This window comes from Dromaius novaehollandiae, chromosome 14, assembly GCF_036370855.1.
Source record: "Dromaius novaehollandiae isolate bDroNov1 chromosome 14, bDroNov1.hap1, whole genome shotgun sequence".
Lineage (NCBI taxonomy): Eukaryota > Metazoa > Chordata > Aves > Casuariiformes > Dromaiidae > Dromaius > Dromaius novaehollandiae.
In genome coordinates, this window is record NC_088111.1 from 15,779,242 (window position 1) to 15,795,695 (window position 16,454).

Below are 16,454 nucleotides of genomic sequence, written 5' to 3' on the forward strand. Positions count from 1 at the left end.
CCAGCTCAGATGGACTACTTCCATGGTGAAAATTAAACAAATAAATTGATCCATAAGGATGAAAACCGTATTATTCAGAAGACACTCAGAATAACTTTTGACAGTATCTTATCAGCAGATGATTTTATAGTGTTTCGGTTAAATCATCCTGTTTTTAAACACTGCTTACTTCCCATTCATCCTGTATGTTTTCTCCTGTTTCATAACATCAAAATAAAGTATTAGTAAACATTATGCACAGAATCTAACCACCATTCATGCCCAATATTTATCCTAACAGAACCTGCTTTACACTATTTTATCAAAATGATGTTTAAAGTTATTTTCACTAGGAAATACACTTTTTGGAAGTATACAAGAGTTTTTAGTCTCCATCCTCACTGCCAGAAGGACATCCATGAAATTACACTTGAAGCAGTTAAGCATAACATGCAGAAAAGCAAAATTTTTAACGAGGTCAGAAAGTTCCATACTTCTTAACCACAATTTAAAAAGTGCTTGTTAGTCTATTTGAGCGGAAGCAAGTAAGAGAAAATATTGTTTCTTCTCTGAAAGGAACTCTGGAATGAAACAAAGAGAAATCCAAGGAAAATGTCATGCTTTTTGACAAGGTAGCTTGGCTCAATTAACAATGACTAATTAAAGATGCCCAAACCAGTTGGTAGTCCACAGAGAGTCTGTGCTACAAATAACGAAAGGTACGCAGAGCACTCTATTCAGATTCTCTGTCTGATCTTTGCAGAAGTCCAAAGTATAAAGGGTTGATGCAGTGTTTTCTTACAAAAGGTAAAATCCGAGAGAAAAAAGAAGGATCTCTTCACATAGAAATCACAACAAAATATTTTAGCTTTAATCAAAGAAAAAGGTACATTCTCTTCTGCTCAGACTTGTCTGCTTGCATAGCATATAGAAAATACTACATACTCTGTAAGGCTGTATTCACTAATGTCCTGCACCAACTCACTGTCATTTTGGCTTGGTGGTATTTTACACCCATTTTGAAAGGCTCTGAATGATCAAACAAGACTCAGGAAACATTTACTAAAGCCTATAGATTCTATTAATAAAGAAATCAAGCCTACAGACTTACTATTTTAATAGCACTTTAATGTGGACAAAATTGCAAACCTGTACTAAAGATGATGATTGAAATCTTGCTCAGTTCAAATGAGGATACTGTCATTGTTTTCAGCTGGGCCAGGATCACTCTTGACATTGCAGTAAAGGATTCAAGAGAATTTTCACAGAACTTGCTTATTTTTATCTTTATTATTTATATCTTTACTGCGGCTTGGGTTGCACAAGACACAATGTGAGCTCTAGCTTCAATGTGTGATTCTTTCAGACAAAAAAAAGAAAACGAGACACGCAGAATAAGCCAGAGTATGTGTCTAGGCTTAGTGTGGATTAAGTCCTTCAGCGGTGAGGCAGGTCACTTCTGGTAGCATTTCTACAAATAAGGAAATTGCTCTGCAGTTTATAAGCTTCCTATTTCAAAATTGTAACATGCCTTTTTTAAGGGCATATACGGCTTCAAATGCGCATAAGTATGTATGTGAATAGGAAAAAATCAGAAATTGGTCTTCCTTCCGATAGCTTGTCTAATCCACACTAGTCACAACAGTATCCTTTTGCAAATGATCAATTATTTTTCTTGTAAAGGCACATAATTCGACTTACTGAATGTGAACAATGTAAAAATACTGGAACCTACCAAGGAAATGCCACTGTGCCCCTGCATCACTTCCCTTTAAAATTCTTGAAGACTAGAAACCAACTATTCAGAAAGCTAACGGTCACAGGAAAGAAATATAAGCATATTTACCCATCAAAAAAAAAGACCAGATGGAGTTACACTAATGACATAGTACTGTTAAGGTTCTATTTCATAATAAAAACATATATTATTAAAACTACATCTCACAAAGAGATGTACACAGCTGGACCCTTACAATATTACAAAGCCCTTCTCAGACCAGTGGGGTTCTGCCTGAATTTGATCTGTATATACCTCTATAGTGTGTTAAGAAGTCTGATGCCAAGGAGACACAGCATAACAAATTTCAGATCTAGTTATCCATTATTGATTTGTGCAAACAACATTTGATTGTGAATTTGTAGAAGTTCAACTTATAAGTAGTATTTTAACTGTCAAGGCTACATTGAACAGTGCAGATCCATAATGAATACACTCTTGTAAACTTCTATTTGCAATGCAGTGTTCTCCAGGGAAGGACAGTATAAACACCTTTCAACATAGTATTAAAATTCAGAAAAAACCCAAACTTTTCTGTTGTTTTTTTAAAAAAACCTTCGCAAAAATACCATAAAGTCAAAAGTAATAAAATTAATTCTTTATGCTCAGCATGGGAGCTTCTTAAACAAAGAAGTTATGCATATTCCTTTGCAAGAAAGGAAACGGGAAGGCAAGCAAAGGATCTATAACAAAAAGAACAAGTAAGTATACTAAATTGGCAAAATACAAAAGGTTACTAGAATTGAAGTGGTGTCCTTCAGAGAATGGAAATTCACTCCAAGTGGAACCAGAAGGGAGAAGGAGTATGACAGGTAAAATGCAAGTTGGATATTAGGCAGGCTAAAAGGAAATAAGAAGAGCATATAGCTAAGGAGACAAAAACAAATAACAATAAAACCTCTTAGTATATCAGAAGGAGGAAATTTGCATGGGAATCATTGGATTTGCTGCAGTGAGGTTTGAAAGAGCATTTGAAGGAGATAAGGACATTGTAGACAATCCACACGATTTCTTTTCATCAGTCTTTGCTGTGGAAGATGTTGGGGAAACGCATACCTGACTTTTCTGATAGAGAAAAACTTCAAACTGAAAAATCAAAAGGGGATGAGAGAACACAGTAGTAAATTGACAGCCATGTCATTAGGGGTGAGCTCCTGCCCTACTCGCATCAACATTTTACTGTTGATTTTAGCACGGACAGTCTTTTACTTCAGAACTGCATGGTAAAAAGGCCAACAGTCTAACAATAGGAAAAGGCAGAGCTGGAAATCGCAGTGAACTGTGCAGCAGTGGTCAGAAGAGCAGGCAAAATAGTAGGATATAAAAAATGAGACAGGGACAATGGATATAATTAACAATTATACTTTAATCAATATATAACCTCCTGTGCAGTATCTATTCAGTTTAGAGTTCTCCCTCTAAACCAAGGACAGTGCCTCTCAACAACAGTTGACAAAAACGATCATGGCATGAAAACCTAAAAAGCCGGAAAGAACTAGGAAGTTAACAAGAGATGAGTAAGAGGGACACTGTAGAGCTGTATATAATCCTAAGTGATACAGGTAAATAGGATGCTCTCACACTTAACCCTTCTCATGTCACTGGAGCAAAGGGCCACTCAGTGCAACAGAAAGATACCATTTCAGAAACTAAGGCTGAAGGAATTCATTGCACAAACCGCAGACCTGTGTGATTCACAGGGACACTACTTACACTTCCCTTACAGGAAGGGGTGTTAATGATTACATCCACAGTTCATGACAATAGCAAGGAACATTCTTTGCTGCTGTTTTTCTTTTAAGCATATCTATTTGAATGTGCTGAGGCACAAAATTCACATGGGCTTGCCTGATACCAATACACCCGTGATGACCTTACTGTGGGGGTAAAGAGCAGCCTTATTGCATGCCTTTTTTCTTAACTATCCATTACAAGGCCTTCCTTCTTTTTGAAAGTCATCTCATGCTAACAACAGAAAGAAGTGACCTGCTCTTCTAGATTGCTAGTTCCTAATCTTCTAGATACAAAAAATATAATGATACTCGATTTTTTTCTTGTTCATATCCATATAAAGATGTTAGTGACAGGGCAAAATATATATAAATCTTCAGAACCACTCATTTAAAAACACATGCTTTTCATCCTCCCCAGCACATAAAGAGTAGCATTCCCACGAGACTTTGAAGGAAGATATTCCTTACTCAAGCAGGAAAAGGTGTCTTGAAAAACTTCTGCTGCTGAAAAAGATTATTTTCAAAAAGTCATTTCAGAAAAGGGAGTGTTTCCCCAAAGACTATTGAGCTCTGAATCTTCCAGATCCAGACCTTTCCCTTTTTTCTTGCCCTAATGCATGAAACCTTTCAAGTAGGATATGTGACAGGAGAGGAAGGGGAGTAAGATGAGGTACAGAGCATGGCTGCAGCAAGGACAATGAGGACATGTAGGGCTGCTCCAAATGTCTGCTCAGTTGCAGCGTGCTTTCTAATCTGTGCTGGATCCTACACACTCAGTGCAGGTGGTTGATGGTTCAGAAATCTGCCAGCCATCTGCACTGGATATCCTGGGTCCTGATCTAGAATTAAGACAGACGCACTAAACTATCAAAGTGTGAAATTTGTGACTTACATTACAAGGTAGGACCATCCACTGAGTCTCTTACATAATTCATGACATTTCAGAACTACCTAATTCAAGCAGAAGAAAAAGTCTACCATTTCTGTCCTCAGCAGAACAGTTTAAAGTGGTATTTTCAACATATGAGTGCCTTAGCATTCGGAATTTCATCTCAGTACGTTACAAAGGGATCAAACCTTAGAAGGACTTAAAGGTAAGTTTGATACTGAGGAGTGATACTGAACATCAAATGCTGGCCATCTCTGTAACTTAGATTTAAACCAAAAAATTATAAAGAAAACCAATCTAGAGGCATACTCCCCTTTTAACTTGCATAAACATTTTCATGATTCAATAATTATTTGACAAACACTTTGGGGAAACATCTAAGTCTTTTCCTCAGTTGTAAATCACTATTTTGAGTAATTGCCATTCATAGCTTGCTATCTCCAGTGACTTAGTTTCTGCTCTGTGATTTAACACTGGCCAGTCCTACACAAAACTTTCTTAATGGCTGCACAAACGAATTCCCTGGAAAATACAGTACTGCAGACACACTCTTCACAATACATAGTTACATAGCTCTGCAACTTCAATACAGTATCATTCAACCAACATTTTTTTTAAACAACTCCACTCAAAAGTGCTTCTGAAAAATACAGAGGTCATGAAAAAATAACAAAATAAATTACTGTTTTTCTTTCAAATAAATGTTAACAAACACTCTTTTCCTATGTATTGCCAGACCAGAATCAGTCAAACATTATTATATGATTCATGGGTTTGCCATTAATCATTTTGTCAGTCTGATATTGTAGAAAAAGAATTTGGAAAGAACAGATTCTACCAAGCTCCCACAGTTCGTAAGAGGCTCCAAAAGCAGAAAAATAATATTATCCAAGTTCAAAGAAAAACCTAGGCAGGCTTTCAGCCTTAGAACGGTGAGTAATCCTAACACAAATGAAGTGTAAACCTATTAAGTGTAACACAAGAATAAATGTTATAAATAAATATATATGTAACGTGAGATGTACAGCTTTAAAAATGGCTGAAACCTCGACTTACTGTGGCTGTGCCGGAGACAGTTTGTGCATTTGTGTCAGCTGCACTCTGTTCAGAGTGTGTCTGGGCAGGAGGGTACATGTTTAACGTGTGCTCTGGAACAGTGGTTTGGCCTGTGTAGTCTGGAGCTGGATGGGGATGTGGGGCTGTATACTCTGCAGGGATGCCGTTCTGAGGAGGAGCAAACTGCGCTGAGGCGTAAGGCTGTGCCATTGTGTCAGGAGGTGCTGTAGCTTCCTGATTACCCTGTAAAGAGCAAAGGAAAAAAAAGGAAGAAGAAATGTGGAGTGAGATAAAATAATTTAGAAAGCAATGGCAATATCCTACAAGATTGCTGGCCTGAAAAGGCCACAAAGTTTGTTTCTTCAGGAGAATATTTCCTAGCTGAATTAAATGCCTGTTTTGCTAACCCTATTCAATCTTATTACAATGAGACAAATGAAACTGCTGGTCCTTGGATAATTGTAGACTATTCTTTAACTGTAAAAGGTCAGTGAAATCTGCCTGAACTAATACCTCAACTCAAACATCGAAGAGGGCTCAGCTTATTCCAAAAGTTACTGAGTGCAACTGTCATTAGAGACACATGATAAAGTTAGTGCACAGTCTACGATCAATTAGGATTTACTGTTTTCAGAACACAATACACGCAGCCTACGCACAGCAGAATGTGGGCACATACTGTCCATGTACTTGAAAATATTTACATGAAATAAATGCTCTGTCAGATATTCAGAACTACTCTGAGATACACTGTATTGAGCAACTGCACTGCACAAATGTAAAACAATGAGGAGATTCAAGTTTGAAATCACAATGTTAAATATTTGAATCTAAAAATACATCAACTTAAAACTTGAAGGTAACATAAAAGAAAAATTCTGCACTGTAAGATGTCAAAATAAATAAATTTAAAAACTTTAAAAGCTACCAAATTTGAAGACAGTGGTATTCCATCCATTTCCATATTACAATAAACCTGTACAATTAAAAAAAAAAAAAGTCCTCATCTCTCTATAGTCAATGTGATCTGTTTTTATGTTTGATATGACAGTGGAAAGTCAAATGTGTTAATTTATCAATTACAGGCTTCTGATTAAATGCTCTACTCATACTAAACAATGATAATGGGGGAGAAACATAGAGCACACTTTTTTAGCGTATATTTAAAAGATGCTCAAAGCATGATGCTACAGATGACACAGCATTAGAGGCCATCCATACAGGGACTATGAGAGCTATAAAGAATCCTACACTGAGACAGACTAACTGGCTTGCAACATAAAGCTTTTCCTGTAAATATCAAGTAATGTAAAAATAAATAAATCAATAGAAAATAAAGAAGTTTTTCCAATATGTTGTCATTCTCCCACTATAGCATGTACAAGTACCTGCAGAGGAATATTGTAGGGATTTTGTTTCTTTGTCCTCACAAGTTCTTGATTTCCTAAATTCAAATTAGACTGGAAGAATAAAAATCATTCTTTTGCATTTGCTACCTAAGGACATTTGCAGCCACTTTCAACTAATTCAGACATCAGTGATCTGACTTGAATTGGGCCTAAATTCAGGAGCTTTCAAAAATTTGAAAATCACAGCACAGGAACAAGCCTTGGGAACATGGCAGAATTAGAAGGGAAAATTACATTTTCCTTTGAAAAGGCACTGTGCTCCAGAAAATTAAGCATTATAGTAGGAAACTAAACCTCCCTCATTTTAATATCATCTTTGCTGCCATTTCAGTGTATGGCCCTCAGCAAGTAGTTTACATTGCCTCCTTCCAGCATGTTTAAAATGAAAACAGTGGCATTTACCTGCTATGATTTTCTTCACAGGGTTAAGTCAAGAAGTTTCATTTGTATATATCTATAATATTTTTACAGTTATTGTTGCACCGAAACGTGCCGTGATTTAAGTTTCAATAGAGGTTAAAAATCCTTGCAATTTCAATTTAGTAAGAGTATACCTACACCTTCTTGCGCTAAAATTGTAAGGTCCCTTTCTTTTTCTTTGTACTTACTATTTCCTCACTACTAAAAAAAAAACCCAACTTTAGATGAAATAACAAGCAGCAATGAATGGATTCCACCTGAGAGATTTATTAGATTTTAAAGGAGTACTTTGAAAACTTTTGGGGGGAGAAGAGTGTGAGCCTTAACTTTTTTACATTGATTGTTTTAAGACGGACTTCAAGGAGCAACTTGAACAACAGCAACTTGAAGTTCTGCCTATGTGATCATTCTCACGGTGCTGGCTTTGAAACACAGTAGCTGGTTACTGCTGGTCTGTAAGCTATTCCTCCGTGTCAGATGCTAAACATGGCATTAGATTCAGCAGATGTTAAAAAAGAACAATAATGGCAACGAAGGGACCAAGAGCCAATGTCCAGGTGCATTTCATCTAAAGGGTTTCATACTACCTTGAGTTCTAAAACAGATGTCGCTGAGACCCCCACTGTTTCTCATTAACATTGACAGCAGTTCCAGGAGATCCTAATTAATATTCAAAGCATTCACACTTAGTGCTAATTACAGCTAATATTTAATTAAGAACATTGAGCTGTTATATGATTTCTTACCAGTAACTTGAAATGCTTCACTTTTTAGAATTATCATAAAACGGCACACTGTGCTGGAAATTTCTGCACCTTCGCACTGCCAAGACTCTTCTACCTCACTGATTAGACTTGTTAAGGCGAGGGCTGGATCTCTTATTAAAGGGCCCCAGTTGTAAATAAACAAACAATGAAGGATCAGCATTTTTATATAGCTTCTACATCTTCAAAGGTTTACAGCCTTGCCATAAAAAACAACATACTTAGAGTAGGAAACTGGCATGCAAGGTTATCAGCCCAGGCATTATGCATTCATTAAATTGTCTGTTAGAAAAAAGGAAAGAAAGAAAAAAATAAACCTAAAGGTATTATACTTGAATACTCTATTGTAGGCTGGAAGTTTAAAACGACAATAACAATAAGCCTGAGCTATTCTTCTCTTAAAAGCAGCACACTACTGTAGCCTTCTTTAGGTTTAAAATTAATTTGAATTTTTATTCACAGTGAACTCAATAGATGCAGCATTACAATAGAGTATAAAAGCATCTATGGATAAACATGTTTACTACTGAGATGTGTATCGCACCAAAAGTTTAAAATATGAATTTACATTAAGAACAAGCCAGTTTAACCTAATAGCTATTTGTATATACTTGTGGTTGACGGAAACTCCGGACTACGCAAAACTCAGCTACCTCTTAATGGTTCTTAATAAACCAGATATTCCTTAGGTATGGTCATCTAAAATGATACATTGTTGTGCCCTTTAAAATAAAGCAAAGTAAAATGAAAAAAAAAGAAATAATAGATCTAAGGCAGTAAGTTGAGAATATGAAATGGCCCTGAAAGCAACAGGAAACATTGAGCCTGAACTAGCCTACGAACTCAGGTACTAGAGTAATCTCAAAACCGCGGCTGACAGTACACAGACACTGTTTGATACAACGTAGGCATGAGAGACTACACAGATGTCATTTCAGACTCCATTCCAAGTAGCTTTACTTTAAGTTTAAACGACCCCTTAATGCTCACTTTTGTGCGTGGTTTTTAATAAAGTAGTTGTTGGCAACCGAAAGAAGAACAAAGGATGGCAGACAGTCAGGCTCTGCTAAATGTTTTGGCCTGAGATTTAATGAAAACCACATTTCAACTGAAAAGTATGCTTTACGTGGCAGTGTATAAAATCAACTTTATTGCTTTCTGCTTAAATGTTGAACTCTACAGAACAAAACAAGAGAGTGTTCTGACAACATAGGTAAGTGAAGTCGTTCCTATTCCATATATATTATTCCATTTGAGGAAAAGCTTAGGATTTAAAAATGCTCCTAGTATCTCACATCTCAACATGCCTTTTCAGCATCTTCTGTTCTGAAAGGATTTCATAATTAAAAAATGCATGAAAAGTGTCAAAATGTAATAAAGCAAGCTTGTTATGTTTGTACACAAAAGACAGTACAGAAAATATTACTTACACAGTGTTCCTTTTTAAAAACACATTTGCAGCATAAAACTGTATTTATTCAATGAAAACCTTTCTGTCTGCCTGCATTTTAAAGTCTAACAGTTTATTGTTTGTTTTACTCTATTTCAGTTTGGTGTGTTTTGTTTCTTTGGCAAGAGATATTTCACATTTAGAGAAAGCCTCTCATACTGTAGTTAAATGAGCCAAACTGCATCATATCCTCAGGGCATGGAAACAAAGAAGAAAAATGCAACATTACTCTGTAAACCTGCTGGTTATAAGAATGGTTCAGTTAGATACATCAAGCACAGCAGAGACACATAATCACCGCTGTAGTTCGCCTTCTTTCAGAATGACTTAAGCAACAAAACATGTATTAGAAGAGTCTTGCACAGAGTGGTGCAGCTGCATATAAGAAATGCCCTGGCTTGACTAAAGTCAGAGTTTCAAGTGAAAATAAAAGTGAAAATACCTGCTGTACCATCCTGCTCCCTTTATCCTCCATAAACTTAGCAGCTGCTCTAGTCCCAGGCCATACAGCATCTGCCCAAAGCAGGCATCAATTATGGATGAGGGCGTGTGAGCTCTGTAACGTGTGTATGAGTGTGGATGATAGGGGTGTTGAAGGAGGGGGAGCTAATGCAAGGCTTACTGACCTCCCTCTCAACATCTGACTGCTCCCAAAACCTAATCCAGATGGGACTCTTTCAGCTTGCTGGGCCTCGCCCCATCAATCACAGCAGGCCACTCCTCTGTCTCCTGCTACTAGTTATGGAGTGCACCACTGAGCAGATGATTACACACAGAAGAAGAAAAAACACAGCTTGACTACATTAATAGCTGTTTAGAAAACATTAGAAATGCTACTATGTAAGTTGCTGCAAGCTGAACATTTCCATTTTAAAATTAAGACTCTGTTTTCAAAGTCATAAAAGCCCCTGAACTTCCAGTGCTTTGACTTCTCGACAGCTCCAACATACAGTAACATGTATGTATTTCTATGTGATTAATTCTTCATACATGTGGTAAATTTAATAGCAAGACGACTTCTATTTTAAAGCTGCTGAACTCCCTAAGTAAACCACATATACTGCAGTAGCCTGATTTAGATTAAATGTACTTTATCCTTCCTTACAACTGAAATACTGTTTCATTTTTTGTTTCATTTCATGATAACCCACTTGCTTACCAGGGGAAATATTTCGCAAATGCTTCCAAAGTTCAGTTCTGTGAGGCACTTTAAACAAGTTAATGCTTCACAACTTCACTTAAAAGACCTTAGCTAGATATTCCAGAGGTAGTTTAAAAATGATTTAATTTCTAATTAAATTACATAATAAAGAAGAAAGCTGCAAAGATACAGAGAGTGCCAAAGAATACACCTTTATTGGCACCCTGTCGCGGACAAGTACAAGAATTCAGAAACAAGACAGACTCATACCAGGGGAATTATTCTTTACAAATGTCTAATTCTACAGGGTGAATAGGACAGCGGATAAACAGTCATCAATTCATCATTACATTCATATTCCAACTGAAATACACTGGATTTCTTTAAAGTGGCAGTGTAATTCTTACAGATTTGCTGCTGGCACTTTGCAATTAATGATAATAAAAACAGCCACTTCAGATTTTTCAGAAGGAATCAGGCATCCAACCACACTGGACCAATAATCACAACTGACTGATTCTGCAAGCTTTCTCTGTTGTAGCTTAATTATCTGACCGGGCCACTCGACTCACATCATTTGCTTCTGCAATCATACAAAATGAATTCTCCAGTCACACTTTTTTTTTTTTTTTTTGGGACGTTTCAGTACAGAGACAGATTCAGATTTCATTTAAAAGACAACATCCTTTCAAAGGAAGGGTATTCTTAAAAGTAAGAATGATAATGGAAAATACATTTTCCACAGAGTGTAGGAGAAAAGGCAGTAATAGCAAGCAAAAGAGATTTTCTTCACTACCTCAAGAGCATCAACAGTAGCATCTCTTTACTCCCATCACAGAGAAACATTTTCTTATGATCTTCTTCATATATAACATATTGTGTTCCAGTAAAAGTCTGTGTTCTTGCTACTCATCTGAAAATAAAATGTCTGTTTTGTGTCAATGTATGGGACAGACAGACTTTAACTAATTAAGTATCACAACACCGTGGGAAGAGAGAAGGTTAAATACTATTACTCACATTCTACAGGTGAAGGCAAACAACTTGCCAAAGATTAAATCCTACTCTGGATCCCTGCCTGTATTCAAGACCACATGGGATTATAGATTTACAGATAAATATGAAGACAGAGTTCCCTCTGGCACCCTTCCTCTTTCCAAATATTACTGCTGAAACTTTCTACTGCCCTTATGATGGTATGATTTATATACACTACCTTTTCTCTACCTACATCACAGTTCTTGCTTTTGCCATTTTCAGTGGCCCAAACAGACATGATACTGTCACATCAATTGTTCTTCACTTTCTCTCCCACTACCACCTAAATCTTTCTTTCTTCTACTTAAATTTCTTGACCATACTCCGCTTTCTCTCTCTCTGACCCCTAGCTATTTTATGCAGGTCCTTTAAATTACAGCTCAACTTTCTGTTCAATCAATCAATACTGTCAGAAAAAAATTAGCTAGGAGGCTTTCCTCGCCAGCTCCTCTATCCTCACTTTTCCTCATTTTCAGAAATTTGAAGAAAAAAGGCAAAAAAAGACATGTAGCGGAGGAATCTGGAGTTTTCAGTAGGTGTATCTAAGCTTCATTATCTAAGCGTCATTTCCACAATGAGAATCAATTCTTAGTACATTTCAAAAGAAGATATAAAAAGAGCTTGCCCTTTCCCACAGGTCAATGCAGGAAACTGTACCTCAGTCTTATTTCACACCTTGACTGGAGAACACTGAGGATGACGCAGCGTCCTCATGCCGAAATAGGGAAAATATGAATTGGACTGTAAAAATCTGAGGTAGATAAAAACTGCCTGGACTGCTAGGCTTTAAAGAGAGTAGTAATCAACGTTCAGAAGTCTAACTGGCAATGGGCCATGACTGCCATCCCTGAGGGGTCAATACCAGGTCTCACACTTTTGAGCAACGGGCTGACATGATGTTCATGAAGTTCAACAAAGGCAAATTGCAAAGTCGTGCTCTTGGGACAGAACAACCCCATGTATTGGTACAGGCTATGGACTGACTGGCTAGGGAGCAGCTCTGCAGAAAAGGATCTGCAGGAGTGCTGGTGGACACGAAGCTAATATGAAATCAGCAGTCTGCGTTTGAGGCAATAAAGGCTAACTGCATAGTGGCCTCTAATAGCAAGAGGCTGGCCAGAGGGTTGAGGAAAGAGATTACTCCTCTCTACACAGCACTTGTGAGACAGTATGTGGAATGCTGCATTCAGTCTGGAGCTCCCGGGACAGGAGATATACTGATGGACTGGACGGAGTCCAGTGGAGGACTGCTGAGATGGGTAGAGGGCTGGAGCACATAGTATATGGGGAGAGGCTGAGGGAGCTGGTTTAGCTTAGCCTGGAGAAGAGAGGGCTAACAGACAGATTAACTGCATCTTCTCCAACCTAATGGATGGTTACAGAGAAGATGGAACCAGGTCTTTCTCAGAGGTGCAGAGTGACAGAACAAGAGGCAATGGTGCAAAGTTGCAGCAAGGGAAATTCTGACTGGCTATAAAGAAAAGAAATTCATTATGAGGGTAGCTAAAAGTACAGAAACAGTCTGCTTAGAGAGACTGTGGAATCTTGGAGACTGTCAAAATGCAGTTGGACAAGGCCCTGAGCAACCTGATCTGACTGCACAGTACCCCCATTTGAAAAGGAGGTTAGGACTAGAAGACCTCCAAAGTTCCCTTCCAACCTACATTATTCTGTGATTCGATGGGATTTCAACAACAGCAGAATATCTTCATAACTGCTTTTATACTTTTATCTTATTTAATGGCTTTACTCATAAAGGCATTTATTGACAAGGAAGGGACTAGTTACAACTTCTAATCTGCTTTCTCTCAAAGAATCATATCCCAAATCTTGAAGATGGATTTGGAAAGCTGTCTAAAATATATATATTTACATCTGTTTAATCCACAACCAAAGGGCTATGAACATAGCATCCACTATAGTGCATGCGAGACTAGAACTGTTCCACAAACAGTGCAAATTAATGTTGTGAACTATGACATGTCTTAATTATTGTCGCATTTAGTCACCAATTTCCACCATGTGAAAAAAGAACGACTGGGTCTCCATAGAAAGTAGAATTTTCTTCTGCTTTCTACATCACCTCTAAACCAACAATAACTACTAGTGGTATGTAAGCTTTCTAATTTCGTCTGCAATTTTTTCTGCTGAAATTTTATTGAAAATCACTGCCACCTCCTAAAGCTGAATTGCAGTCAAGGTAGTATGCCCATTTTGTTATTGTTCAGCTTCTAAGAAGTGGTTCCACTAGCCAATTTTTTTTTTTTTTTTTTACTGCAATACCGATTGAACATATGGGGCTTTTAAAGCTGGATCAGTTCCCAAATCAGTTCATAGGCAATTGTGACACCATAAGTGAGAGGTTAATGCACTGAAGCACAGGGGCAGAAACAAGCAATGGAAGATGAGAAAGAGAATAAAGCAGCAGAAATACAGTAAGCTGTATTGACATAAAAGATTTTGAACTCAGAAGCTATACCTTAATAACCTTATGTCTTAACTTTGTAATACTTAAGGCAACACAGACCAAGCGGTAAATTACAGGCCCTTTACCGGAAACAGCAAAAACATCAACCTGTTCTCATAATTTGGCTAACACAGAGCTCTGAGCTACTACAAGAGACGTTGTACAAGACAGAAACACGCAGCACAACCAGAAGCGATGTAGCCTGCAGGTCTCAGAGGCAATCCAAATTGGGAAATCTTGGGCCATCTTTTAGAACTACGGACAAAACTGTAATTCATAGCTCAAGCAGTAGAAGCAGAAGAGATGTGTTACTAGACTTATTTTATGAGGGTGCATTAGTCCTTCTGAAAAGCCAAATACACTAGCCCAGGTGAAGACAATGCTTATGTAGCAAGACTGCTTCTGGTCTTGGCATAAGTCTGCATCATGTTACATAGCCCTTTTAGATGCCAATGAGACTATTACCACTTTGTAACTTATATATGAGCATAAGGATTTTGTGGACTTAATTCAAAAAACTTCTCCAAATGCCACCAATAGATCAAGGATTGAACATTCCAAAAGATTAGAATCTGAAAAGGGGAAACTAAGCAAGTGTTTGGCTCTTACTGGAATTTCTGGAAATCTGAGAAATTCTTGTAACATGGCTGAAACAATTCATTTAGGATTTTGCTCTAGGTGGACTTCAATATCTCAATTTAAATTTATTCAAAAAAATATTAGACTAAATTTCTCAGGAGACTGGGACTGGATACAGCTGCATTTTTTAGAAGCATCTAAATCAGTCAATTTAATCTAGCTGAGGTTAATAGTTACACAAAGTTTTTTTTTTTACAGATGCTGCCTCACCTAGATTATAATAAATGGACTGGCTTTTTTAAAGTTGGTTTTCTAATGGACATACCACAAAATATAGCAATGTATTTGCCAATTTTGTTACCTACCTCAATTCAGAAGATAGTGAGCCTACATCATATATACCCACATACATCTTTTTAGGGCATTTGTTCTGGAGAAACCATATCGGACTCCTGCATACCTATTTAGCTCACATTCATGTATAAAGAAATGGCTTTTAGCTAAAAATCACCAGGCAGAAAGAGCGATGTGTTTCACAAACAGACAACAAAAACTATTACAGAGAGAACCAAGAAACTGGGACTGTAAATAAGCACAGCAGTTTCCCTGAACAGCTGAGTAGACTTTTGGCTGCTTCACAAAAGCACCACTGAGGTTACTACATCAAATTGCAGCTTGCCTTAGGTATTCAGATCTGTGGTAAGACAAGGCTAAAGTGACAGTAATGTCACAGATGAAGACTGAAAGGCAGCAGCAGTTATTTGAGGGCAAACTTGCATGACATCTCTTTGAACTGAACTCTTCAAACAGCTGGACTGTTAGGTGGTTTGAAAACTAGCTGGACTGTCAGGCTCTAAGATCAATGGCTTAATGTCTTGCTCATGATTGGTAGTAAGTGGAATACCCTAGGGGTCCATACGGGGACTCATACTATCCAGCAATGACACAGAGTGCGCCCTCAGCAAAACTGCAGGTAACACTGAACTACGAAGCCTCAATCCAGAGGGAGCTTGATAAACCTGAGGACTGGGCAATCAGAATCCTCATGAAGTTCAGTAGGGAAAAGGGCAAAGCTCTGCACCGGGGGTTAAATAACTCCCGGAACCATGTATCAGTGTGCAGGCCTAGAAACCACCGGCTGAACAGCAGCTCTGCTGAAAAGGACCTGAGGACACCAGGTTGATTATGAATCAATGGTGCGCTCTCATCTCAAAGAAGCCAAAATACATACTACACTATATTAGGAGAAACATGGCCAGCAGATCAAGGTAAATGGTTAGCCCTCACTCTGTTTGGTATGGCACATAGCATACTGTAGTTTCTGGCCCCCTCCAGTTCAAGAAGGATGCAGAGAAACTCATGAGACTACCAAGATGGTCAGCAGCCTACAGCATACATCCTGAATGTAGAGGTTGAGGGAGGCTGGGGGCTTATTTAGTCCAGCGAAGTGCAATCTAATAGCTTCCTCTATTTGAAGGGCGGTAACAAAGATGATGGAGCCAAAATCTCCTTGTTGTGGCACCAGGTGATACAGAAAGGGAAAAAGGCCACCAGGTGTGGCATGGGAGGTTCATGATGGACATTACAAAGAACTTTCTCTGTAGGAGGGTAGTGCAGCCCTGGAACAGGTTACCCAGAGAAGATGGGGAATCTCAGCCTTGGAAGTTCTCAAGCGTTCACAAAGATCACACGCAAGAACATCTGGATGTATGTATGAATTCCAAATATTCTGCATTGTACCTGTAACTCTTA

General features: G+C 37.9%; 1 protein-coding gene across 28 annotated transcripts in view; it reads right to left on the reverse strand.

Annotated features, from left to right (window-relative positions):
• Positions 1-16,454, reverse strand: part of RBFOX1 (RNA binding fox-1 homolog 1) — a 1,256,643-nt gene that overhangs the window by 140,842 nt on the left and 1,099,347 nt on the right. For 26 of the 28 annotated variants that reach the window (XM_064520441.1, XM_064520435.1, XM_064520437.1 and 23 more), the window contains one exon: positions 5,435-5,677. In XM_064520441.1, the coding sequence (XP_064376511.1) occupies positions 5,435-5,677 (243 nt within the window). Of the gene's footprint in view, positions 1-5,434; positions 5,678-9,919; positions 10,074-16,454 lie in introns of those variants that run through there. The other 2 variants (XM_064520449.1, XM_026096462.2) reach the window with 2 other exon arrangements.